Source organism: Mastomys coucha, unplaced genomic scaffold (assembly GCF_008632895.1).
Source record: "Mastomys coucha isolate ucsf_1 unplaced genomic scaffold, UCSF_Mcou_1 pScaffold21, whole genome shotgun sequence".
Lineage (NCBI taxonomy): Eukaryota > Metazoa > Chordata > Mammalia > Rodentia > Muridae > Mastomys > Mastomys coucha.
In genome coordinates, this window is record NW_022196904.1 from 22725675 (window position 1) to 22750949 (window position 25275).

Below are 25275 nucleotides of genomic sequence, written 5' to 3' on the forward strand. Positions count from 1 at the left end.
GAGTGCTGGGATTACAGGCATGTGCTACCATGCTCCCTTGCTGAGGGCCCCTGCCTAAGGCAGACACCTGGCTTTCATGTGCCTCCCAACAACTCGATCACAAATGGACTTCAGAGGTCAGGGGGCAGGTGGCAGTGATAGATGGAGTCATTTCCCCACATCCAGAATCTAAGAGTGTCTGTATTCCAGGGAAGCAAGAACTGTACTTATGTCCAGGAGAGTGGTCAGTGAGTATTCAGAAGTGTGGCCAGGAATTTTGAGAAAGTGGAGCTGGAAGACAGGGCAATGATAAAGGACACTGGCCGTGGGCTGGAGAGGACCTGGGCTTGGTTTCCAGAACCTACATGGTGGCTCACAACTATCCGTAACTCTAGATCCCAGGCATCCCATACCTTCTTTGGCCTCCTTAAGTACCAGGCATGCAGCACATGGTATACAAAGATACACGCAAACAAACCAGTTATATGCATAAAGTAAAAAATAAACCTTAAAAAATTTGGGGGTTTGGCTGGGGTGGTGGTGGTGGTACACATCTTTAATCCCAGCACTTGGGAGGCAGAGGCAGGTGGATCGCTGTGAATTTGAGGCCAGCCTGGTCTACAGAGGGAGTTCCAGGACAGACAGGGCACAGAGAAACTTTATCTCAAAGAAGATTTAGGCTGCTTGAGATACAGCTCTGCTGGTGAAGTGCTTGCCCAGCAGAGCCGCAGCCCTGGGTTCCAGCGTTAGTCTGGAATAGTCCAGGTATAGGGACACACACCTGTAATGTCAGCACTTAGGTAGCAAGCTCAAGTCATCTCAGCTACATAAGAGCTCATGGTCAGGCTGGGACTCCTGTAGGGTACGGAAAAACAACAACAAACAAACAAACCATACTTTGTGTCTAAAACAAAACAGGAAAGCAACGACCTGACTCCAGAATGACTGAGCAAGTCCTGAGATAAACCTTGGCACCTGTAATTAGTAGTCACAAGGAAAAAAAAAAAAAACTACATAGTAAATTTTATTTATTTTAAAAGGCCCACTTTATTAAACATTCTTTCAGAATCCTGATTTTTTAAAAACCTTTATCTACTTAAAAAAAAAACATATAAATCAAACAAACAATGAAGACTACAAGAATGGGGCTCCTAGTGATGCTAAAGGAAGCAATGGGGAAGGGCAGAGGGAGCTGTGGGAGGACAGGGTCGAGAGGAGGCCCTAAGCAGCCCAACAGGACTGGGAAACAAAGACCAAACTCCCTAATGATCTCAGACACAAGCAGTTGCTCTCTTTTTAAACAGCACATGTTGTCCCCCTGGTTCTCTGAGCACTGGGGCCTCTATAAGACATTGGTGTTCTTCACCAGCTGCTCCTTGTCATCCGCAGTGCTCCAAACGGTGCGCAGGGCACGCTCCTGCTTTCTTCGAACCACACGGATCAAGCATACCATAGAGGTTCCCAGGAGGAGGATCAGGACCATGATGAATAGCCCCACCAGGATCACGGCTAAAGATAAGAAGGGACAGGTAAGATAAAGAAGAGCAGGGACACAGAGGGCCAGTAAGTAGGGTAACCCAGAATGCACAATAGCCCAAGTAGACTCAGAACAAGGACTAGATGCCTTCTTCAACCTGGGAATCTGGAGAGACTACCTGCCAGGGTAGCCAGTGCAATGCCACATTCATAGAGTGGCTTTTGAACTTTATTTTTAAAATTCTATGTGCATCTATGTTTTGCCTGCCTGCGTGTCTGTGCACCACATAGTGCCTGAAGTGGCCGAAAGAGGGTATTGGATTCCCTTAACTAGGGTTGTAAATGGTTGTGAGCCACCATGTAGGTGCCAGGGATGGAACCTGGCCAATAAGTGCCCCTGCCTGCTGAGCCATCTCACCAGCCCTATTTTGTTTTTTTGAGACTTGATCTCTAGTGGCCCAGGCAGCTGACTCTAGCCTTGAAGTCCTAAATGACAAAAGAAAGAGTCCTGTAAGTGTCAGCCTGAGCAGTGTTAGTGCTATCTGCTAGGTGAGGGTGTACCCTGCAGAGCCCGGGGGTGGGGTGGGGTGGGGGGGGAGCACGACCCTAGGGTTTCTAATTGTGTTAAGCAACAGGGGCTGCCCCACTAGTCTGTTAAGATGCCTTCCTTCCAGGTGGGGCTCCATTTCAGGCATATGACTCCCTGTGACATTCACCTGGCTCCCTCCCCATGGGCTATAGGACCTATCTAGCCTTCTGGGGCAATCCCTTGCCCAACTCCACCCACAGCCAGCCCTCCAGACCTGGGCACCTTTCCAGCCCAGCCTTGAGAACCAGCTTCTACTTCTAGAACAAGGCAGACTTGTAGGCCAGGCTAGGCTTCTTAAAGGGAGAAAAGATCAAGAGGCCAACCAAACCAGTGTGGCAGGTCCACAGGGTAGCACTCATCTTCTGGGGAGGACACAGGGCCTTCACCAAGCCAGGCTGCCTACTGTCTTCCTCTTGACACCCCTGACCATCTCTCCACACTCTATAGCAGTTAACCTCCCTCCAGGCCTGGAGTTACTGTCAGGCTTGTGTGTGCACTCCTCAGGACAGGCCTGTCTGCTAGACACCTCCTGTAACTCAAGCATAGTTAGCCTAGGAAATTCCTGATTCAGGCTCAGCCTCCACTTGTGTACTGTGGGGTTTTTTTTGTAGTTGTTGTTGTTTTGTTTTGTTTTTCTGAGACAGAGTTTCTCTGCATAGCTCTGGCTGTCCTGGAACTCACTCTGTAGACCAGGCTGGCCCTGAACGCAGAAATCCACCTGCCTCAGCCTCCCAAGTGCTGGGATTAAAGGCGTGCACCACCACCCCCGGCTTGAGTATTGTGTTTAATGTAGGGGAAATGTCCACACATTCCAAGCTGCCTAACCATTTTCATATAGACACACCCCTCTGCCACGAGAACATTCCAGTGGGGAATAATATTGTAATCAAGGCAGAAAATACACTGGGCAGAACCCAGTTAGTCCAGGAAGGCCAGTGGGAGGGAGGTGGAAGACAGGTGGAGAAGGCAGAGGCCACTTACCTTTCTTCCCTGGGGTCAGGAAAGGATACATCTGCTTACCTACAGAGAATGCAAAATGCTAAAGTCAGTCCCCCATGCTCTCCATCCTCAGAGCTGGGACCAAGGTTGGTCTCTTCTGCCTCTTGAACACTAGGGCTCTCCTCTCCCCAGCAGCTCTGGAGGCTCTGAGACCTTGTCATTCAATGGTCTAATGGACATTTCCAAAGGCTTCATTTTAGGGAGAGAGACAGGAAAAGAGCCTCAAGGACTCCCATGGAACAGGGATGGGGTCAGCTGACTTGCCAGAGCAGCGCTGCATGCATGCTTCCTGGGAGAGGTAACTGTTCTTGTTGCCTCTGCACCCGCCATAGATGAAGCTGTTACAGGAATTCTTTTCAGCGTCATAGTACCAGCGAGGGAAGGCTGCACGGCAAGGCCCAGTGACGGCCTTCGGAACACAGTATTCTGAAAGTGAGAACAAGGGAGCCTCAGGAGGACAAATCAGTAGGGTCAAGAAGCACATGCGTGTGTGTGTTTGTGTGTGTGTGTGTGTGTGTGTGTGTATGTGTGCATGCACGCGCCGTGTGCGTGTGCGTGACTTGGTATGTGTGTTTCAGAGTACTCTTGAACTCATGGCGATCTTCCCATCTCAACATCTCCTCTGCCCAAAGGTTGGGATTTCAGTTGCATACCACTTGTAGTGGGGGAGGGGCCGCCTTCTTTGCAGGCCTTTGTTGACAAGCATAACCATATTACTGTAGTTCATGCAATCCTAGGCACTTTTCCCCCTGATCTGTCCTGGGACCCTCACCTTACATACACATGGGAATTATGTACAGGGCATAGCTCCTACCCATAGCCAGAGCTGGTGACAATCAGGGTGGCAGGCAAATTCTGGAAGCACATACCCCTCTGACTTTACTCTGCTGGCACATTTGGATTCCCGACAGCCTGAGATACCCACTGAGGCTCTAAAGTGTAGCTACCTGGCAAGGTCTGAAGGGACTTTGTATCAAGCTCCTCCTAGCTGAGAACTCACTTCTCAACTAAATAAGGACACAACTGATTAAGTTTATACCTTCATAGTTGAAGATCTCACCAGAGAGGTCCTCAGAATTCTGCTTTCTGGGAACTGCAACATAAAGATCTGGTTAGGAGGAATACAGGATAACTGTCCTAGGACCCATGGAGAAAGCTCTGGCAGTGCCACCTTTAAGGGGGCGGACATATTCTTGGTCCTGATGTCCTCTGGAACACAGGACACACAACACTGGAGGTGGGTGGGGCTCTTGCTACTTCAGAGGTTACTATAGAAACTAATCACAGCCACGTTTCTTGAGGTGATCCAGAAGATAGCTGTGTTTACCTTCTGAAGCATCCAGAAACTTTTATCCTACTGGGGCATTTTCATTCAGAAATATGCTGGAAATTACCATGCAAGGTCCTGAACAGTTAGCAAGGGCCAGAAACAACCGGGAAGTGCCTAGCCTCACCCCTCACCTATAAGGCAGGTGAGCCCCAGAAGCCACAGAACTCCCACATGGGCTCTGGTGTCAGAGATGCAGGGCAGGGCCAGGGCCAGGGCCCAGACTGTGATGCATGGGACTACCTACTGGGGGAAATTTCGTCCTCATCAGGGGTATAGTCTCCTCCCCCTAACCCTGTGGCTCTGCTGGGCCCCAAGGGTACAATCACTACTGGCTGGTTCAAGGGACCACTCACCCAGGCTCCTGCAGCAGAGTCCCTTAAGCATAAAAGAGGAACAGGGCAGCTACTGACAGCTCTACAAAGCAAACTAACACAAAGCTACAGATGAAGAACAGCGGCGGGTGGCAGAAGACAAAGGAGTTCTAGAGAGGGAAGGGGCACAGAACCCTAGTGGGGAGCAGAGGGTACAGGAAGGCAGACGCAGCCTAGAGGGAAGGCAGGACCTGAGCCAATGGCTGGTTGGCCCTGCTGTTGATGTGCACTGGAGGCATAGGGGGGTACCTGACAATTCCCTTTACAGCTACCACCTGGATCCTTAGGAACCTACCACTCAGGACAGAAGAGTCTGCTCCATTCCTGCTCTTGGCCAGGCCATCAATGGTGTTCTCTGTGAGGGACAAAAAGCAGAAAACTACCATCAAGTGGCCACACATGTCACAACCAACCCCGGTGGATAAAAAGTTTAGCCCTGGGGTACATGAGGTGATGATAAGCTTTTTACTTAGAAATGAGAAACTGGGACTGCCTGAGGACTCAACGCAAGAAGCAGCAAAATGACTTTGTACAGTCACAGCTCCCAGGGCCATGTCATCTGTTTAAAGTAGGGGTGGAGTTATGACTTTTGTTTTGGAAGAAAGGGTTTCTCTGTGTAGTCCTGGCTGTCATGAAACTCACTGTGTAGACCAGGCTGGCCTCGAACACACAGAGATCTATCTGCTTCTGCATCCCAAGAGCTGGGCTTAAAATCATCCGCCACCACATACAACATGTTATGACATTTTTAACAGTATCTGAAAATGCTGCAGGGCGGTGGTGGCACATGCCTTTAATCCCAGCACTTGGGAGGCAGAGTCAGGTGGATTTCTGAGTTCGAGACCAGCCTAGTCTACAGAGTGAGTTCCAGTATAACCAGGGCTACACAGAGAAACCCTGTCTCAAAAAAACAACAACAACAAAACAACAACAACAACAAAAAAAAAAACCCGAAAAAACAAAAAAAAAATGAAAATGATTTTGTGCATACGTGCATGTGTATGTCACGGAGTATATGTGGAGGTGAGGGGACAAGTTTCAAGAGTCTATCCCCTCCTTCCGCCACGTTGGTCCCTGCACTTATTAATCCAGGTGTTGTTACTTGGCTTTTACCCTGAGCTATCTTACTATCCCCATTTGAACACAGCTCTTAAACAAAGAGAGGTGAATGGAGATGCTTAGACATACCCATGGGTGGTTGTGTCTTTCTCAAGGAGACCATCTCTTCGTTTTAGGGAAGAGGGAGCTTTTCTTTTAAATATTTATTTTAAAAACTTTTGTGTGTGCCTGTATGAGCATGAGTTTATGTATACCATCTGTCTACAGAGACCTGAAGAAGCCAAAAAAGGGATTTAGGAACTGGGCAGTTGTAAGCTGCCTGATATGGATGCTGGGAGTTGAACCCTGATCCTCTGTAAGAGCAGTAACTGCTCTTAACTGCTAGGTGGTCTCTGATACTTATTTTGACTTTTTGAGGCAGGGTTCTTTCCACCCTATTACTCAGGCTGGCCTGGAACTGTACAGCCCAAATAATCTCAGACTTGTAGAAATCCTTCTGTAGGAGGGTTATAGTCCATGAAACATCCCAGCCAGTCTGTATTTATTTACCTACAATTTTCAAAGGCACAAAACAGTGCAAATATATCTAACATTGCACAACTGCAGTTAAAATGGCTGAGATGACTCGGTAGGCATGAGGTCACACCTACAATCAACTACTTCCAAGGCTGAGGCAAGATGGTCAAAGCAGCCAGCCTGGGTCACACAGACCTAATCTCACAACAGGGATGGAGTGGAGCAACAAATAAAGAGACTTCAAAATGGTCAGGTTTTTTTTTTTTGTTGTTGTTTGCTGGTTAGTTTTTGTTTTGTTTTGTTTTTGTTTTAAGAGACAGGACATCTCTGTGTTGTCCTGGCTGTCCTGGAACTCACTCTGTAGACCATTAGGCTGGCCTCTAACCCACAGAGATCTATCTGCCTCTCCCTTCTGAGTGCTGGGATTTAAGGCATGCACCACCACTATCTAACAAAATGGTTAGTTTTTTGTTGTTGTTTTGTTTTAATTTGGGTTGTGGGTGTTTCTTTTTCTGACACATCTTTCTACATTGCCTAGGTTGGTCTCTTAATTCCTGGAATCAGCGTACCTCTACTTCTCAGTTTTGCAGCTGGACCTATAGTTGGGTAAGACTGTGCCTGATGTCTGATATAATTTTGTCTCCAGCACAAATTAAGATAGTGGGTGTAGAGGCCTGGAGCTGGCCTAATGTCACTCAGCAGTCACCTCGTCCAGGTCTCTGAAGCCTTCCTCTGCCCTAATCAAGCCACTTTCTGGCAACTCGTTAGAAGGCTTGCGTAGACAGTCTGATCCCCGGGAGGTTCCAGTTTCCATTACAAATTAATAAACTGGCACAACAGACACCTTCATTCTTATTTGGCCTCCCTCAGAACTTGCTTGCCTAGAAAATAGGCTGGCAAGACTCCAGGGCCAGAGGCATCGGCAGTTTTCAGTTTGTGTTACATGAGAGTGACAAGAGACAGACAAGCAAATGCCCACAAAAACCTTCCAGGCTCTTGCAGCTGGGGTCCCGTTCTAAACCATGTCCAGGGAGGTACTGAGTGCCTTATGCCCACTGACTCCTGCTCACCTCCTTATCACTTTAGGGAAACAAACAACATTTCCAACCCCTCCCCTCCACAAAGGAGAGGAAAACACACAGAAATGACACTTTCTTCACTCAGATTCCTGATGTACCAGGTGCCACCCAGAAGGTGAAGGACTGGCCTGCAGCCCCTGAAATCATACCCTAGCTAGGTATCACATGGCGGTGGATACCTTTAAACTTAGCACTTGAGAGTTCGGGACCAGTGTCCCAAAAGAGGTAAAGGCAGGAAGACCAAGAGGTTAAGACTAAAACTATACAGTTAAAAAAGAAAAAAAGAAACGGGTTAAAACATTAAATTACAATCAATTCTTGTCTATCTGCCCCCGCCCCACTCCCAATCTCTCCAAATTCCTCAGACAAGCAAACTGAGGTGCTTCCCCCATTGCAGTAGAGCAGAGGTCACTGCCTGAGGCCACTGCTGACCGCCTTCACACAACCTAATGATGCCTATCTCATCTCTGAATGCATAGCTCAAAGTCAAGAAAGTCTTAACCAGAAAGTGAGGAGACAGAAAAGCATAAACACCACTACCTATGGGGGAACTGGGGCTCAACACAGAATCAGTCACAGCTTTAAGTCACCAGGCAAATCTGCAAGCCAGGAAGGGTGGCACAAAAAACCTTTGTGGGCAGCTCAGCCTTGGTTTTGGGATCAGCAGAGAGGGACCAGGACTCAAGGCTCTACTGGGCTTCAGGTTTATTTGCTCTGTAAGGGCCAATGCTACCTTCAAGAGTGGAGATGGATAGATTTTAGGGCACAAACCCCAGTGTTCACTCCTAACACAACTCTGAGAGCCTTTCAGGTCACTTGTATAGGAGGATGCCCGAGGACCCAGGCCTGTGGAATTTGCAAAGGTCAGTCCTCTTGGGGTGGGCTGGCCTAGAACTTGCTCTCAGGAGGAGGAAGAGGACAGAGGAGGCCAGGTAAGAGGCTTGACTCTTTCTGCTAAGAGTAGGGAGCCTGTAGTGAAACCAGTGTGGCCACAGGAAGCAGCACACTGGGTCTGCTTCTGCTTTTGATTCTCACCCCATCCCAGGTTCTGAGTGAAGACACAGCAGATAGAGGAAGTGCACTCTCAACAATGAACTATCTAATTCTCCCAACTCCAGTCTTACCGGTGACACCAGCACATTTGTCAAGACACTCCTCCTTGCTCTGGTAGTTATTGCCATTTCCTTCACAGCCTCCATAAACAAATGGCTGGCAGGACCCATCAGTGACATTGTACCACCACCTGGGGATGGAAGCCCGGCATTTCCCCACTACCTTCGAAACTCCACAAGACTCTGAAACAAAACAGAACCCATGTGGGTTGATGGGGACAATCCTAGAGTCAAAGGACACACACATATTCTGCAGGAAGAAGTTCAAGTTGTTCAAGATATTCCAAAAGGGAAGCAAAACGTTCTGGGCCTGCCAGTTCCCAAAGACAGTGCTGACGCTGTCTTCCTTGAATGGAAAGAAAACATCACCTGGTAACAACATCTAAAGCACCTGACACAGCTGCAGGTGGCTTCTGCCCTTGACTCTTACCAGAAATGCACAGGTGAGGGTGTGGCTCAGCAGAGCACTTGCCACTCATGTGCCAGGCCCTAGATTCCAGGCCCTACACATCCTCCCACAAAGACGATCTGTATACATACCAACACTCAAATCAAGAACTTCAGAGACCAGCTTCCTATCTCTAAAGGGCAACCCAGCTCATGGGCCTGGGTTCCAGGGAGTACTAAGACTTGCCCCACTCCAATTAAAGGAAAACATACTAGCCACAGTATTCTAGTTGGACACATTTGCAGTCACATCGACAGGGCAAGGGAATCACCTGAACCAGAGGAGTCATTTGGGAGGGCCCATGTCTTCCTCTGCAGTGGCACACTGTCCTCCCACCCCAGACTGAGGGCCAATCTGAATGTGCACCCAAATGTCAGCTCTCAAGCTCAACTGTCCCAGAGCAGTGCACTTGGTCACAGGTAGTCCTTGTTGCCCTCCAGCTTGCTCATGCCTAGTTCATTCTGCTACTGGAGATAATCTTGAGAAATGCAGAGGGCAGGATTTGTGCTTCTGTTGTTATGATGGGCCTGGAACCACATATTCTCAAAACACCCATCTATACTCACAACACATTGCTACTGTGTAAGACAAAAACTTCCCCTATTGCAACTCCTATATATGCCAGTAACTCTCAAGTAAATAGCAGAAAAGGAAAATTCCAGAACCAACGAGATGGCTCAGTGAGTAAAAGTGCTTGCTGCACGAGCCTGATGACCCCAGTTCAATACCTGGACCCCCTCAAAAAGGCTGGATGTAGTGGCATTCTTGATCACTCTCAGCCCTCCTCCAGCACTGGCTTATACATGCTTGCTGCCACACCTGGCTTTCATGTGTGTGCCAGGGATGCAACTGTAAGTCCTCATGCTTGTGGCTTGAACCACCTCCCCAACCAGGCTCATGCAAGACCTGTAATCCTGCTACTTGGAGGATGGACCAGAAGGATGGAAAGTTCAAGGCCAACCTAAGTACAGTGAGTTCAAGGCCAGCCTAAGGAATAGGATCCCATCCTAAAACAACAAAACAAGCCGGGCGGTGGTGGCGCACGCCTTTAATCCCAGCACTTGGGAGGCAGAGGCAGGTGGACTTCTGAGTTCGAGGCCAGCCTGGTCTACAGAGTGAGTTCCAGGACAGCCAAGGCTACACAGAGAAACCCTGTCTTGAAAAGCCAAAACAAAACAAAACAAAAACCAAAAAGAGCTAGTGACACCTAACTCATCAGGAATGAAACTGCCTATTAAGTATAAGGCCCAAGGCATCTCAGTAAAAAAGAAAAAAGAATGAGCTAGTATACACCTGCAACAGATACTCTGACGAAGTGCCAAAGATCACAAACCATGGATGGAACAACGTCCAGAGCAAACACACAGAACAGAATCCTTTGGTTTCTATTGGGCCCTACCTACACACAGCCAGATGGAAGAGGCAATGCTGCTCCCACAAAACAAGATGAAGAGATCCCACAGGACCTGTTTTAACATCTCTACTGAAAACACGAGGTGACCCAGTGCTACAGGAGCCTTGCTGAGCTGAGTCCTGTAGTCACCAACAGTGACTGTGCCATTGCTTTCTGTGCAGTGTTAGGACAATGTAGTAGTGCATAGCCATAATCCCACTCCTGGGAGGTAGAAGCAGGAAGAACACTGGGCAGCACACTGAATTCAAGGCTAGTCTAGCTGGAGTTGTCTTCTAAACAAACAAAACAATACAAACAAACAAACAAACCAGAACATTGAGAGGATGGTTCAGCTGTAAGCCAAACAACTTGAGTGTGGTCTCTGGTACCTACATGGTGGTAGAAGAATCCATTCCCTTCCTTCCTGTGACCTCAAGTGCTAAGACAAGCTTTTGAGAGCACGAATGCACACAAATACATGTTAAATATAATCACCACCATCACCACCACCTTCCCAATGAAACATCTGCTCAGAGCCCAGGTTCTGAGACAGGGGCTCTTCTGAGCAACCAAGGGGGAATGCTGAACGGACACCCACAAGCCGTGGGAAAACACAAAACAGAGCAGCTTGAAAGCCTTCATAACGTAGCTCTTTATCACGACCTGAGGGGTCAGAAAGGCAAACTGCCCTCATCACAAGCCTCTGCTTTCAGTTCCAGGGTCACCGCAGTAACTGCCGCTGGTGGGCTGTGGCTCGACATAATTTCACCAAGTTATTTCTTGTAAGGGCCTTAGTACTGTTAAATAAACAAGACTAAAAAATGATCTAGTTGGGTGGTATGTTTAGTTGGGTGTAAAATAGTCTAGTCGAGAAGAAACAGGTTGCTCTGGTTCTCGGGTCACTAGTTTTAACCCCAAGACAATCTGCCTGGGGTTCAGTGACTTCACCCTGCTCTGCCAAACAGAAAGACTTGCTGTTGTTGCTTCCCTCTCCCCCCAGGTGCTGAAGACAGCATACCATGACAGGGACTGCCTGCAGCAGGCCAGGACAGAGCCATCTCAGAAGCCTAAGGCAGCTCCTTATCAAAAAGGGCAGCATCTGGGACCCTGAGAAGCAGCAGCACACATGTCCCTCCAGGGGACCCACCATTAGAAATAAGGGACTGCCCGCAGTAGGCTGGGATGGGGACATCTCACTAGCCCACAGCAGCTCTTTGTAAAAAAACGTTGCTCCCATTTCTCATAACCTTAGCCCTGATCAACGGCTGTATAGATTTTATTTGTATGTGACTGCTTTTCAGTTGGCCTTTGTGTGCATAATTTCTCTATTATAATCTGACTTTTCTACTCCCTTCTCCTTCTGTTCTAGTGTATTCTGTGAAACTAGATGTTCCTTGATATAATGATTCTTTTTTTTGGTTTTTCGAGACAGGGTTTCTCTGTGTAGCCCTGGCCGTCCTGGAACTCACTCTGTAGACCAGGCTGGCCTCAAACTCAGAAATCCACCTGCCTCTGCCTCCCAAGTGCTGGGATTAAATGCGTGCGCCACCACCACCCGGCGATGTAATGATTCTTAAACAATTAAAAATTGAGGCATAGGGGGCTAGAAAGATGGTTCAGTGGTTAAGAGCACCAACTGCTCTTCCAGAGGTCCTGAGTTCAAATCCCAGCAACCACATGGTAGCTCATAGCTACTCAGAACAAATCTGACTCCCTCTTCTGGAGTGTCTGAAGACAGCTACAATGTACTTACATATAATAAATAAATAAATCTTTAAAAAAAAAAAGAATGTGAGGAGAGAAGATGGAGTAGTGAGAGTGTATGATGAGTGTGTGTGGAAGAAGAAAAAGAACACAGAGTGAGTGTGTGAGCGTGAGAAAGGGAGCCAATAAGAGAGTACAACACCCAGCCCGAAGAGAGCAAAAGTACATACAGCTTCAAGCTACAAGACAGAGAGATAAGCCTAAAAAAACTTGCCTCTCAGTTTGTACCCAAAAAGTCTGCGGATGTTTATTGTGTGCCTTCCAGATGTCCCTGCTTCCAGCTGAGAACTCTGACCCTGTGTCAAGGCTGGACCCTGACAGACAGGGTCTCTCTGTGCAGTTTTGCTGGCTTCCTGGACTCTGTGGACTAGGCTAGCACTGATCTCACAGCCTCCTAAGAGCTGTCACCTTTTAACAAGGTCATCACAGAAAGTTTAGGCTCCTAAGCATTACCAATCTGTAATGGTAAGACAGACCAGATCATTTCCCACAGCTGTGAGTACTTATTGCAAAGGCAGTTTACTTTAGGATTATTCCAAGATGCTGAAAGCACAGGAAATACATTTATCACTTCTTAGCCTTAAAACATGGTCCTGAAGGATGAGCCTGGGGCCTCCTATGTGCCAGGCAAGAGTTCTACCTCAGACAGATCTCCCTAACCCTTGCTCATCTTCCCATCTGCTCTCTCCCACCATATTAACAACCATCTGGATCTTGATGTTTCCTTTTTTGATAAAACAGGGCTTCATGCTGCCAAAGTTGGTCTTGAACTTGTTATGCAGCTGTGGATATCTCTGAAGGAGGGATCCTCCTGCCTCCCAGCCTTTTCTTTTCTGAGGCAGGACCTCATCTGCAGCCCAGGCTGGCTTTGACCTTAGGCACCAGCCTCCCAAGTGCTGAGATTACAAGTGTGCTCCATACTCCCAGCCTCTTTCATGTATGTTTTTATATCCATTTGGTTTACTCTTGCAAGATGTGTAATTCAGGTAAGGAAACCCAGGGCATGTGTGGCAAAAGCTCTACTACTGAACTACATCACCAGCTCCCAAATTTACTTTTTTTTTTAAAAGATTTATTTATTTATTATATGTAAGTACACTGTAGCTGTCTTCAGACACTCCAGAAGAGGGCACCAGATTTCATTACAGATGATTGTGAGCCACTATGTAGTTGTTGGGATTTGAACTCAGGACCTTCAGAAGAGCAGTCAGTGTGCTCTTAGCCACTGGGCCATCTCTCCAGCCCCTAAATTTACTTTTAAAACACAATTTGTTAGGGTTGTATTGGAGCCCTATTTGACATTTGCTACACAGTCAAACTTTGGCTCAAAACAAAACAAATTGGGTTGGGCTGGAGAGATGGTTCGGCAGTTAAGAGCACTGACTGCTCTTCTGGAGGTCCCAAGTTCAATTCTCAGCAATCATATAGTGGCTCACAACCATCTGTAATGGGATCTCATGTACTTTTCTGGTGTGTGTCTGATGACAGCTACAGTGTACTTGTAAAAATAAATATAATATTTAAAAAAACAAAACAAACTTTCAAAACAAACTTTCAAAACAAACTTGCAATCTTGTCTCAGTCAATGGATTGCTAGATTCTAAGTGTGCATGATCATATCCCACTCCATACTGAAACTTGAAAGGTACTTTAAACTGAAGTTCACCATCTGCTAGCTATATACAGAAAGATAAAAGGTCCAGTGGAAAACCAAGGGAACACCTGCTTTGCAGGATAGTGTGAGGTCATGAAAAACAATCTTTTTTGTAAAAATATTTGTTTGTTTGCTTGTTTAATGTATATGAGTACACTGTAGCTGTACTGATGGTTGTGAGCCATCATGTGGTTGCTGGGAATTTGAATTCAAGATCTCTGCTGGCTCCAGTAGACCCGCTCGCTCCAGCCTAAAGATTTATTATTATATCATCTAAGCACACTGTACCTGTCTTCAGATGCACCAGAAGAGGGCATCAGATTTCATTACAAATGGTTGTGAGCCACCATGTGGTTGCTGAAATTTGAACTCAGGACCTTTGGAAGATTAGTCGGTGCTCTTAACGGCTGAGCCATCTCTCCAGCCCTCTTATGGGAAAAGCAAGTTTATACATAAAGTCTTTAATGTTTAAGTTGCCACAATTGTAATTGTAGCACTTAGGAGACAGCAGGACAACATGGCCTACACACTGAGAACCTGTCTCAAAACATATGATCAGAACAACCAAATATTTTGATTACAAAGGTAACAACAGGTATTTACATAGCATGCTCCAGTTTGTTTGTGTGGGATTGAGTCTTACGGAGTAGCCCACGCTGACTCTGGCCTTGAGCTCAGAGCTGTGCCTGCTTCTGCCTCGCTGGTGCTGGAATTAAAGGTGTGCACCACCATGTCCAGCCATAGCTAGTTTAATATTGAAAACTGAAAGTGTTTCATTTCTTCCTTCAAATAACAGAGCTTCTTGTATTGTCACCACACTTCAATTCACATGGCACAGGCCCCCTCAGTTGACCTTTACTAGATCTAGAACCACATTTAAGATTTAACCTTCTAGTGTCCAGCACTTGATGTGAGGTGGCCATAGTGGCACATACTTTCTTCAATCCTAGCACCTAGCACTCAGGAGTCAGATGCAGGTGGATCTTGAGTTCCAGCCAAGGCTTATAGTGAGACTGTATCTAAATAAAAAACCAACCCCTTACTCCTATAGGTTATCACACAGAGGTAGCTCCACCTTACTGGTTTCCATGAAACCTTTGCAAGTTCTGATGTGTAGCCACAGCCTCTGACGGCAGCACTAACATGGCCAGTTCTTCCAGCAGTGTTGAACACCCCTTCCAGGGTCACTACTTTCCCACACAGGCTATTGCAGGGAGGGTGCAACACCATCACTCACTCAGCTGTATTAGCCAAGTGGCCAGAGCAGCATGGGCAACTCAGCAGGCACCAGGTAGCTCCATAGCCATCTGTCTTGCAGCTGGGGACCACTGTTCCACCCACAGCTCTCAGGGAGTCAGTCCTGGAGGCTCTCGTGTGAACCCTACTGCAGACCCTCAGATTACTGAGTAAAACTGGTAAACAAAATCTGGCATGTGGAAAACTGCCTTTGCCAAGGCTTTGCAGATTAATTACATGGTCTCTGGTAGTTGCCATCATGACAACAAAAAGGTGTCACAGACAGTGTGAGAATGGACGGCTGCACGACAACAATTGCTTATGTGCAGTAAAACCGAATTTCATAGAACTCCCAAGTCACGTAAGTGTTCCCTGGACTCTGTTCAACTAGTCAAAAACAAACTGCTGGGCACGGTGGCACACACCTGTAAACCCCTTGTCACAAAGTGCAACTGAAGGCTGGGAAGGTGGTTCCGTTGGTAAAGGCACTTGCCTTGAAAGCCTGAAGACCTGGGTTTGATCCCTACATCCCACAGTGAAACGAGAGAACTGACTGTTCCAAGTGCATGGTGGTATGATGGTGCCTGCCTCCACTCACGGACATCATGTCAAAACCACAATAATACATTTAAAAACTTCCGGGGCTGGAGAGATGGCTCAGTGGTTAAGAGCACTGACTGCTCTTCTGAAGGTCCTGAGTTCAAATCCCAGCAACCACATGGTGGCTCACAACCATCTGTAATGAGATCTGACGCCCTCCTCTGGAGTGTCTGAAGGCAGATAAAATGTACTTACATATAATAATAAATAAATCTTTAAAAAAAATTTTTTAAAACATCCACTCTCTTTTTTGAAGTGTTTAGAAAATATCATTCACCACCATGACATACCACAACCTGTGAAATGAGAACCCATAACCCGACTTTGAAGGTTTGTATAACACACATATCCCTCATCAGTTTATCCTTTGCCAAAAAGTCTAGGCAGTGTAAAAAGCAACTGTGCTCTTCTCATTAAAACTGCTGAGAACTCTTAAGGGTAAGGCCAAAGGCAATCAAGTTATAGCTACAAAGATCTTCAGATAGTGTGAGGTCCATAAGCTGTCACATTAGCAAAAGCAAAAACAGATCCAAACTGAGCATGGTGGTGCACAGCTTTAACCCAGCATGCAGAAGCAGGTGGCTCTCTCTGAGTTCCAGCCCAACCACAGCAGCATGTGGAGAAGGAAGAGGATGGGGAAGGAAAGCAGAGGGGAAATGACACAAAAAAAAGCAATTGCTCAGAGCAGGGCAACTGTTGCGACATCCACACAGGGCTCAAGGCTCAGATTTCTAGGAGCCGAAGTCTCAGCATCACATCTGTTTGTGCTGGCAGGCAAAACAACCAGAGAAATCCAGATAAGGGAATACCCAAGCTGTTCAAAATAGACACGTGTGCACCAGGGGAGGATCAAAAATGTCCAAGACAGGATGGCAGAGAGTAGTTTTGTTTTGTTTTGTTAAGGTTTTACAAATGCAGTCCTGGAACTCACTGTGTAGATCTGACTGAAAACAACCTCAGAGATTGCCTACCTCTTGCCTTCTGAGTGCTGGGATCACACATGTGAGCTACCGCCCCCATCAAGAATGCTTTTAAAGACTGTCCTGAGATGGAGGGGAGTGTGGATTACCCCCATCCAGGATAAGCTGGGCCCACCAAGTGGGGATGTGTGTTTGCCCTCCACACATCTGCAATTAGGCAGATGCCCTTAGACTTATATGGATGGGAAAAAAGGAAAAAAGAAAAATTGTTGTAATCATACCCCAAATTCTAAGAGCTTATCATAAGCCCTATAAAGTATTATAAGGTACAAAGAAAACAACCAAAGGGAATGCACAGTGGGAGTCACTTAGCATAAGTACCTAAAAGACTGCAGAGCACCCAGAGCTGGGGAATGAAGCTGTGCATCCTCTGACTAGCCAGTTTCCCTCAATAACTGGCCTCCTTCTGTTTATTTCCTCATTCATAGGAACAGTGACATGACACATGCAGCGGGGATGGGGAATGAGAAGGGGATGCTGAGATGGCAAAGTGGGTAAAGGCTCTAACTAACCCCCAAGCCTGACACCTGGAATCTAATCCCAAGACCCAGTTATTAGAAGGAGGGGATCGACTCCTAAGACTGTTCTCCGGCATAAATTTGCATTTGAGCACATATATACCCACACCCACAAATAAAACTGTAATAAAAAAGTTGAACGGGGGCCAGAGAGATAGCTCTGTGGTTTAGAGCACTGGCCACTCTTTCATAGGGCCCATGTTTGATTCTTAGTACCCACGTGGTGGCTTACCACCATCTGTAACTCCAGTTCCAGGGGATTTAACACCAACTGCCTGCCTCAAGGGCAACAGGCACACACGTGGTGCAGACGTGCATGCAGGCAAAGCATCCACACCATAAACTATATACAAATTCTAAAAGTTCAAGTGCAATGGAATAACCTTTTAAACTATTTCTGAGGTTGAGCAGAGGCTTCTTTCACTGCAAGACAACGACTTCACTCTGGGGCACACCCTGGCCCTCAAGTTCCTCCAGAGCCAAGCCCTTCATGCTTTGACCCTCCTGCCTCTGCATCCTGGTAGCTGGACTTACAGCCCTGGACCACTAGGCCTGGACAAAAAGTCTCATATTCTTTGGTACAACAAGTCCACATTCTCTGATTTAAGCCTGGGTAAGACAAACAAATATCAGCCAGACAAAAAAAGAGGCTGAGGCAAGACAATCACTGCACCTTACTCGCTCAAAGCCAGCAAGGGCAACACAGCTGAATGTGAACACAAAGCCACAGTTTTCAGGAGCTCTGAGAATAAAGCAAAGACCTGACTAGGAAACCGCTGTGTCCCTTAGGACATTATAGATATAACTAGGCCCAATTGGAGACAAAGACCTGTCTGTGATTTATACCTGTTTAGATCTAGTAAATATGGAAGTGTTTCCTGGCAAGTTTATTTATGAGCACTGGCCTAGGACCTTCCTTAGCTTCCAGCTCTAGAACACACCGTTAATATTTTATTCCTTGCTTGAAACCACGTCTCATGTAATGCAGGCTAGCCTCAAACTCCACTGCTATGTAGCAGAGGATAACCTTCAAATCTTTCTTATTTCCTCACCCCCCAACCTCCCACTGCCCAGAGTGCTAGAATCACAGGCCAGAGCAACCACAGCTGGTTTGCAAGAGTCAAGCCAGGGCTTCAAGCATTCAGGGCAAGCATTGTCCACAACTGAGCCACATCCACTCACAGCCCCACATCATCAACCTAGAGGCTATCCTGGCAAAGTAGAAAGTCAGCTTTCCCTGCAGAGATCCCAGAGACACATTCTGCTCCCTTGGCCATATACTGCCGCACAGCACAGCACAGCACAGCACAGCACAGCACAGCACAGCACAGCACAGCACAGCACAGCACAGCACAGCACAAGTGGAGATTCTCCTGATACGGTTAGTACTAAGACTTAGGTGCTATAAAGATAAGTTATAAATGCTTAAAATAGCTAGGGGTGGGGTGGTGCAACTTGGTGAGGAAAAAAAAAAAAAAGGTTTCACTGAAACTCAAGGTGAAAGCAGGTGATGGACAGGGAAAGAGAAAGCAAGCAGCCTCAAGGCAAACAGGACAGAACTGTAAGAACCGCCACTCTCCCTGGGACTCCTCTCAGGACAACAGCAATGTCTCTAGGGACTTGAGCCCTGCCAAGCCCCATGACACTTTGGTACAGGGATATAGAGGAGACACTGGGAGGCAGACAGTGAGGGGAACTAGGGAAGGAAGAGACCTGGACTCCAGCTAGTGCTTGGGTATCTGGTTGATTTGCCTAAAAACAAAAACAAGAAAACCAAAAGAGCATTTTCTGTTGTAGTTGTTTGAGACAGGGTCTCATGTAGCTGAGGAGGGCCTCAAACTTCTGACCCTTCTACCTCAGCTTCCAGAAAGGGGATTACACGCCTATATCACCACAGATACTGGACAAGAAGATAGTCAGCGTTATGTTTTAAAAACATTCTTGTTATCTGGGTAGTGGTGGTGTATGCCTTTGATTTCCAACACCCAGGAGGCAGAGACAGGTAGATCTCTGAGGTGGAGGTCAGACTGGTCTATAGAGTGAGTTCCAGGACAGTTAGGGCTACCCAGGGAAACACTGACTCCGAACAAAGAGACGACATACTTGTCTCCCTCTTGAGACTCATGTATATCAAGCTAACCTGGTACTGCATGTAGTAGAGGATAACGTCCCTGAACTCTTAATCTTCTGCCTCCACCATGCCTGGCCTTGTGCTGTTTTGGGTTTTTAAAAGGGTCTCATCATGCTGTCCAGGGCTTGTCTCAAACCTTTGGGCCCAGGTGATCCTCTTGTCTCCCAAAATAGTATTTTAACTCTGAAGTCCAAAAGATGCCATATACTTTATAACGTATCCTCTTCTGTGTGGTCTTGGCCGGCCTGGAACTCACTCTGCAAAGCAAGCAGGCTGCCAGCTCTGAGATTCACTTGCCCCTGCCTCCTAAGTGCTAGGAGTAAAGGCATACCCCGCTCTTTGCCTTACAGTGGTTGACAAAGCCACTTAGTTTGTGGTTAGCTAGACAGCTGACATATCTCAATGCTTACTTCCAATATAAAACCTACTAACTACCCATATTCCCTAGGCCTACTAACTACCCATCTTCCCTAGGCACTGGTGTCGGGAATGTGTCGTTATTACGAGTAACTCAATATTTATGGGTATTTATGAGGAAAGAACATTTATAATGACAAATCCAACCTAAATTACAAGGGTCATAAAATTTTGGTGTTGTGGATATAAAATTTTGACCTTTTGGATATAAAATATTTACATGTAAATGTTACATTTCATAAGCTATCAGCTGAATGCAAACAACCGCTTGTACCCACTGTTACTACACACTCATCACTAAAACAGGACAATGAACCTGCTCTACTGTGACAGCTTGCAAGGGAAGAAGCCATTTCTAAGACCTCCTTTCTTCCCTGTGGCACATGCTTGAGTTCACTGAGTGCATTGTGCTTGCATGTAGCAGTCAGGTGTGTTCAATTTTTCTTTCTTTGCAGACCACCTATCCCTGGCAGGCTGGTCTGGAGCTCAAGAAATCCATGTACCTCGGCCTCCTAGTGTTGAAATTAAAAGCACAGACCACCATGCAAGCCCCTCCACCTCATATTTTGAGACAGGGGCTCTCACTGGATCCACAGTTTTCTGACTCGCCTAGTCTGGCTGCCTTGCCCTGCTGTGACCACAGGCCTACCCTGTAATATATGGCTGCAGACATGTGTGCTGCGAGGGTCTTCATGCTTGTGCAGCAAGGTCTTTACTGACTCGGCTGTCTAACTATCCTATTTTGTTCAATGTTCTATTTGGAAACCTAAACTGATACCTAGCACTTAGTAGGTACTTGTAAGTATATGTTAGCTAAATTAATAAGCATATCAAACAGCATTGCCCCAAAGCAGGACAACTCCCTCGTCAACGTGCCTAGCTGATAACACGTCCAGATGCACCTCAGCTCCTAGCTGCTACGTTGACCACCAGGGTCATACTAACCATGTAAGGAAACAAAAGAGCTGGGAACTAATGGCATGCTCAGTGGAGATTGGTCGAAAAGTATGCCCTGCAGTTTAGCTCTTGGGGAAGCTGTAATTAACCCAAGATGCTTGAAAGTCAGTGGAGACTCAGGAATGAATACAGCTGGGCTCAGCTCCAGTGGAAAGTCCCAAGAACCACTACGGAAGCCAGATCAAGTAACCATTAACAGCTCTGAGGCCCTAGGCACCGCTAACAGTTTCTGCAGCAGCAACTTAACAACTCATGACTCAAAGGGATTTCCAACTTGGGAAAATTGCTACTTGACCTTGTAATAATGATCAAAATTACATTATTTCAGCTAAGGTAGTTGGCACAAGCCTATATATAATCGAAGCTATTTAGGAGGCTAAAGTAGAAGATCCCAAGGGCAAAGCCTATCTGGGCTACCGAAGGAGTTCAAGGCCAACCCAGGCAACTGTGAACCCACCTCTAGGCCTCACATACACGACACTGCTTCAAGATAAACAAATTTTCAAAGTACAGGAAGTGCTTGCCTAGCACATGTGAGACCCTAAGCTGTAAGAAAACAAAAAAACAACAAACAAACAAACAAAACAAAACAAAAAACCCAAGAAAATTCAGGGCCCTTTAAATATCAGGGAGGAGAGCATTTGGTAAAGCAGCTTTTCCATTTAAGGAAATAATATGCCTGAGATCCGGCCATAACCCATGACATAAAGGGCAGGCAGGTGTATGATGGAAATATGTAATCAGAGACTTGGGAAGTGTGTGTCCTGTTTCACAAAGGTTCTTGGCTTTCACCCATGGGTGCTATGTGTGAAAGCAGGCCTGTATTCTGCTCATGCTCTAGCAGACCTTCACACTGTCGGTTAATGTCCCCAAATTAAACACCTTAACATTACAAATTCCCAACTTTGGAAATCATACAATTATTGTAGGTTGTGACAGTCTCCTGAGGTGAGCCTCCATGGATCAGCATTCCCCTGCTTGCCTGCCTCTAAGTAACCTGTTGACCTGCCTTCCCACATATAACCAGTGGGACACCAACCCCAGCAATGTCAGATCACAGAACCTCAATCACACCCATGCACATGCACGGCCCTCAACAACCTGCTGTCTCTACCGCCAATCAACTTGGACACCCTCTCATTTTTTCAGTCTCTTTTCTTAACCTTAATAAAAACATTAAGCCACAATGGAGGTGCACTTAATCCTACCACTTGGGAGGCAGAGGCAGGTGGATCTGGGTCTAATGCCAGCCTGGTCTACAGAATTCCAAGACAACCAGGGCTACAGAGAAACCCTGATTCCAAAAAACAAAAACAATCAGAAAGAATAAGTTTAATTAAAAAATTTTAAGATTTTCTATGTCTCAGTACTTTGCCTGTGTGCATATATCAAAACCATGTGCATAACTGATACCTGAGAAAATCAAGAGGGCATGAAACTGAGGCTATGAATGGTTGTGAGCCATCATGTGTGTAGTGGGAACTGAACCTGGATCCTCTGCAAGAACCTTGAGCCATCTCTCCAGTCCCCTATGAGCCTTCACAATACCTTTCTCTAACAAGAATCTAGACCCATGTTGGAGATTGGTTCTAATGATTTGTCTTATTTTGGCTACCAAAAAAACCACCTCACTTCCTGACCTGAGGTTCCCTGCCCTAGCTGGCTTCCACTGATAATAAAGAATTGTCATACAGTCAACAACCGGGCAGAAAGATGTAGGCCGAAGGATTGTGCGGCCAAGGGATTGGGAAAGAAAGAAGAGGCAGAGAATCTTGGTAACAAGAAAGGAAAAAGATGAAACTTAAAGGCCTGCTGGCATGTAAGAATCCAGGAAAGTGGCCCTAGAGGTTGGATCTTGGGTAGCAGAGATGAAATATAGATTTGAAGATACTAACTCAAAAATAATCAGAGGACAGGAGGAGGGGTCGGGGGAGGGGTGTTTGTTAACCTTGGGGAGGATTAGAAATGCCCAGCCATCGAGCGAGTCAAGACATATCAAAATTAGTGTGCATGCCCGTGTATGTCTTTTTGGAATCCAGAGGGCTCTGGGGTAGCTGGAAGAGTGACCCACAGGGAGCTAAAGTGGTTTAACTAACTCACCATTACACCCCTGCTTCTAGACCCCTCTTCCTTCAACTTCACCAAACTTCTCAAGGCAAAAAGATGTCATCAAGAGTAGAAGGTTCACTGCCTACCGTCTGTCATCTGCTGACCCACATCTTTCCAAAGTCCTTACTTAGGGTTCACCACCTAGGATGTGTTTACTTGTGGGGATTTCCATTCAGACAAAGGAGCCCTGTTCTCTGTCTATCCTCCAATGACCTTGTCTTCCACAGCACTCCAGTTTAACATGAACATTTAGATTTCTCCAGGACCTCAGTGTCCTCTCCTAGGTTCAGGGTCCACTCTATCTAGTTTTCTACGACTTTTCTTCCAGAACCTCAACAATCTGCTGCCCATACCTGCCCCTTTCCCACTGCCCCTCAGCCACTGGGGAAGAGAAGATTCTACGAGCGGCCTTTCATAATCACTCCTGTTCCTCCACTTCCTTTGGTGGCACCATACAGCTGGAATGAGCCAGAGACATGCCTCACCCGAGTACATGACTCTGTTTGCTGAGAAAAGCCAAACAGACAGACACCCCCTCCCCTCCAAAAAACCCCAAACCTATTAAAACTGGTGTCTCTGACAAAGCTGTTGAAACTTTCAAACAAACAGCACTTGAGATAAGTAAGGGCAGCAGTTCACCGGCCTGACGGCTAGCGTACTTCAAAAAGGTCAGTAGGTCTAACCTGTTCTGAAGGACACAGCCTCACCAATCGCTATGTGTGACCTTCCAAAGGCCTGTGATGTCACCACCACATCAGGCTGGCTCCAGGCTCAGACAACTATAACAATGGTCAACCTCTGCTTTTGACTGGATCTCCCAGAGCTGAGCCTCTCCCCACTGGCCCTTGGCATTCCCAATACTTCTTGTTGTTGTCCTAGTCTTAGACAAAGGAGTAAACCATTCCTTAGAAGCTACCAAGAGGGATGGTCTGGCTGCCACACTTCCTGCTTTCTCTTTCACCAGACAGCTTGTCCACTAAAGCCTTGGGCCTCATGATTGTGTCCACTTCTCCCCTTCCTGACCTGTTCCAGCCTCGGGGGCGGTCTTTTCCCTGATCACAACCAATTTTACTCTAGACCCTCAGTACTCCCTCCCACTACTTGGGACACTGGTCCCAAGATCTTGTTATGGCAGCCACCTCCTCATTCTTCCGGTCAGGACAGGTGCCGCCCTCCTTAGAATACTTCCTGAGCTAGCACACTTCACCATCTACCACTGTTCTTATCCCACTGTCTGTTGTCACCACTCGGTCATCTAATCTTTGGCGAGTACTCTGCACGTTTAATGTTCGCTCCCACTGGAATCCATCCTCTGCGAATGCAGGAACCTGTCTAGTCTGGAGTCAGCCACCATCACCATTCTTACTGACACTCAGTGGGGACTCAAAGCGTTTGCTCAATCAATGAATTCTTTCAACAGAGATCTTTTCAAAGCTGGCTAGTACTTGTCTGAAGCAGTTAAAGGTTCTAACAACACTTGAAGAAGCAAACCCTAAGCTGCTGGATGCCAAGAGCACACACTGAGACCAGATGCTCCTGCACTGGTAGGTACCTTGGCAAAGCTCCTCCCTTCTACCATCGCTGCTTTTCTTCTTCCTTGGGACATCACGGAGGGCTGCAGCCATACATGGTACCAACAGGTGTCTGTAGAGCGTTTTCCCTGTACCCAAAGCTGCCAAAAGGTCTCCCGAACAAATTTCCACCTCTGACGCCTGAATGCAGGCCCCCTACGCGCCCCTCCTCCGCCCCCCAACCTCGGGCTTTCTTTAGCCAAGCAATTTCCGCTTCGCTGAGCGCCTCACCCACTTCCAGCGCCACGCCTTCCTGGGTCAATACACCTCATCTCCTTCCCTTCCTCCTTCCTTCTCTAAGGGACACTTTGCTAACCCTTACGCCTCCGCGCTCGCTAGGCTCCGACGTGTCCCTAACCTTTCTCCCCTCCACCTGCAGGTCTGGCTCCACTGCCCACCACATCACCCGCAAGTTGCCTGCGATCCCTTTGCGCACTTAGTAGCCCTCGGTCTCCTGGGGCCCCTGCTCCCGGATTCCCGTCTGGCTCTCACCGTGGACGTCTAGGTCTCTGCTGGCCGCCTGGGCCCCGGAGAGAAGCAGCGAAGCTAGCAGGGCGAGGAGCACCCGGCCCCGCCGCGGTTCACACAGCTGCGCCATGACCTGCGGGGCCTCGAGCCGCCGGCCGTTGGGGGGTCTCGCGAACCGGTGCCGGAGGGGGGGAAAAAAAAAAAAAAGAAAGCCCACGGCCGCGCACGCGCACTGTAGGCCCGCGAGCTCAGGTGCAGCTCCGCCGGGGTCCCCGGAAGCCCCTTTTTCTGACTTTCGGCGCGTGCGACGCCTTAGTTGCCTCCCAACACCGTCCCTGGACGCCCGGCAACACTCTGCGACTCTTCCTTCAGAGTGGGAAGGCCTCCACCCTTTCGAGGGGCACTTCGGCGAATGGCGGACGCTGGGACACAACAGAAGGTGGCACGCAGGCTGGGGGTGGGGCGCACCTGGCGGGGCGGGGCGGGGCGGGCACGGCGCAGGCGCGGAGCGCCGGCACC

General features: G+C 47.5%; 1 protein-coding gene across 2 annotated transcripts; it reads right to left on the reverse strand.

Annotated features, from left to right (window-relative positions):
- Window positions 1–990: 990 nt before the first annotated feature.
- On the reverse strand, window positions 991–25232 carry Spint2 (serine peptidase inhibitor, Kunitz type 2). 2 transcript variants are annotated; one of them, XM_031385987.1, is made up of 7 exons: window positions 24781–25232; window positions 8523–8693; window positions 5040–5099; window positions 4083–4136; window positions 3308–3469; window positions 3026–3064; window positions 991–1488 (listed from the first exon to the last, which is right to left on the reverse strand). In XM_031385987.1, the coding sequence occupies exons 1-7, from the start codon at window positions 24884–24886 to the stop codon at window positions 1322–1324; spliced, it is 759 nt and encodes a 252-aa protein (XP_031241847.1). In that variant the 5' UTR covers window positions 24887–25232; the 3' UTR covers window positions 991–1321. The 2 variants fall into 2 exon arrangements, with proteins under 2 accessions (XP_031241847.1, XP_031241848.1); XM_031385988.1 differs by lacking the exon at window positions 8523–8693.
- Between the last annotated feature and the right edge of the window lie 43 nt (window positions 25233–25275).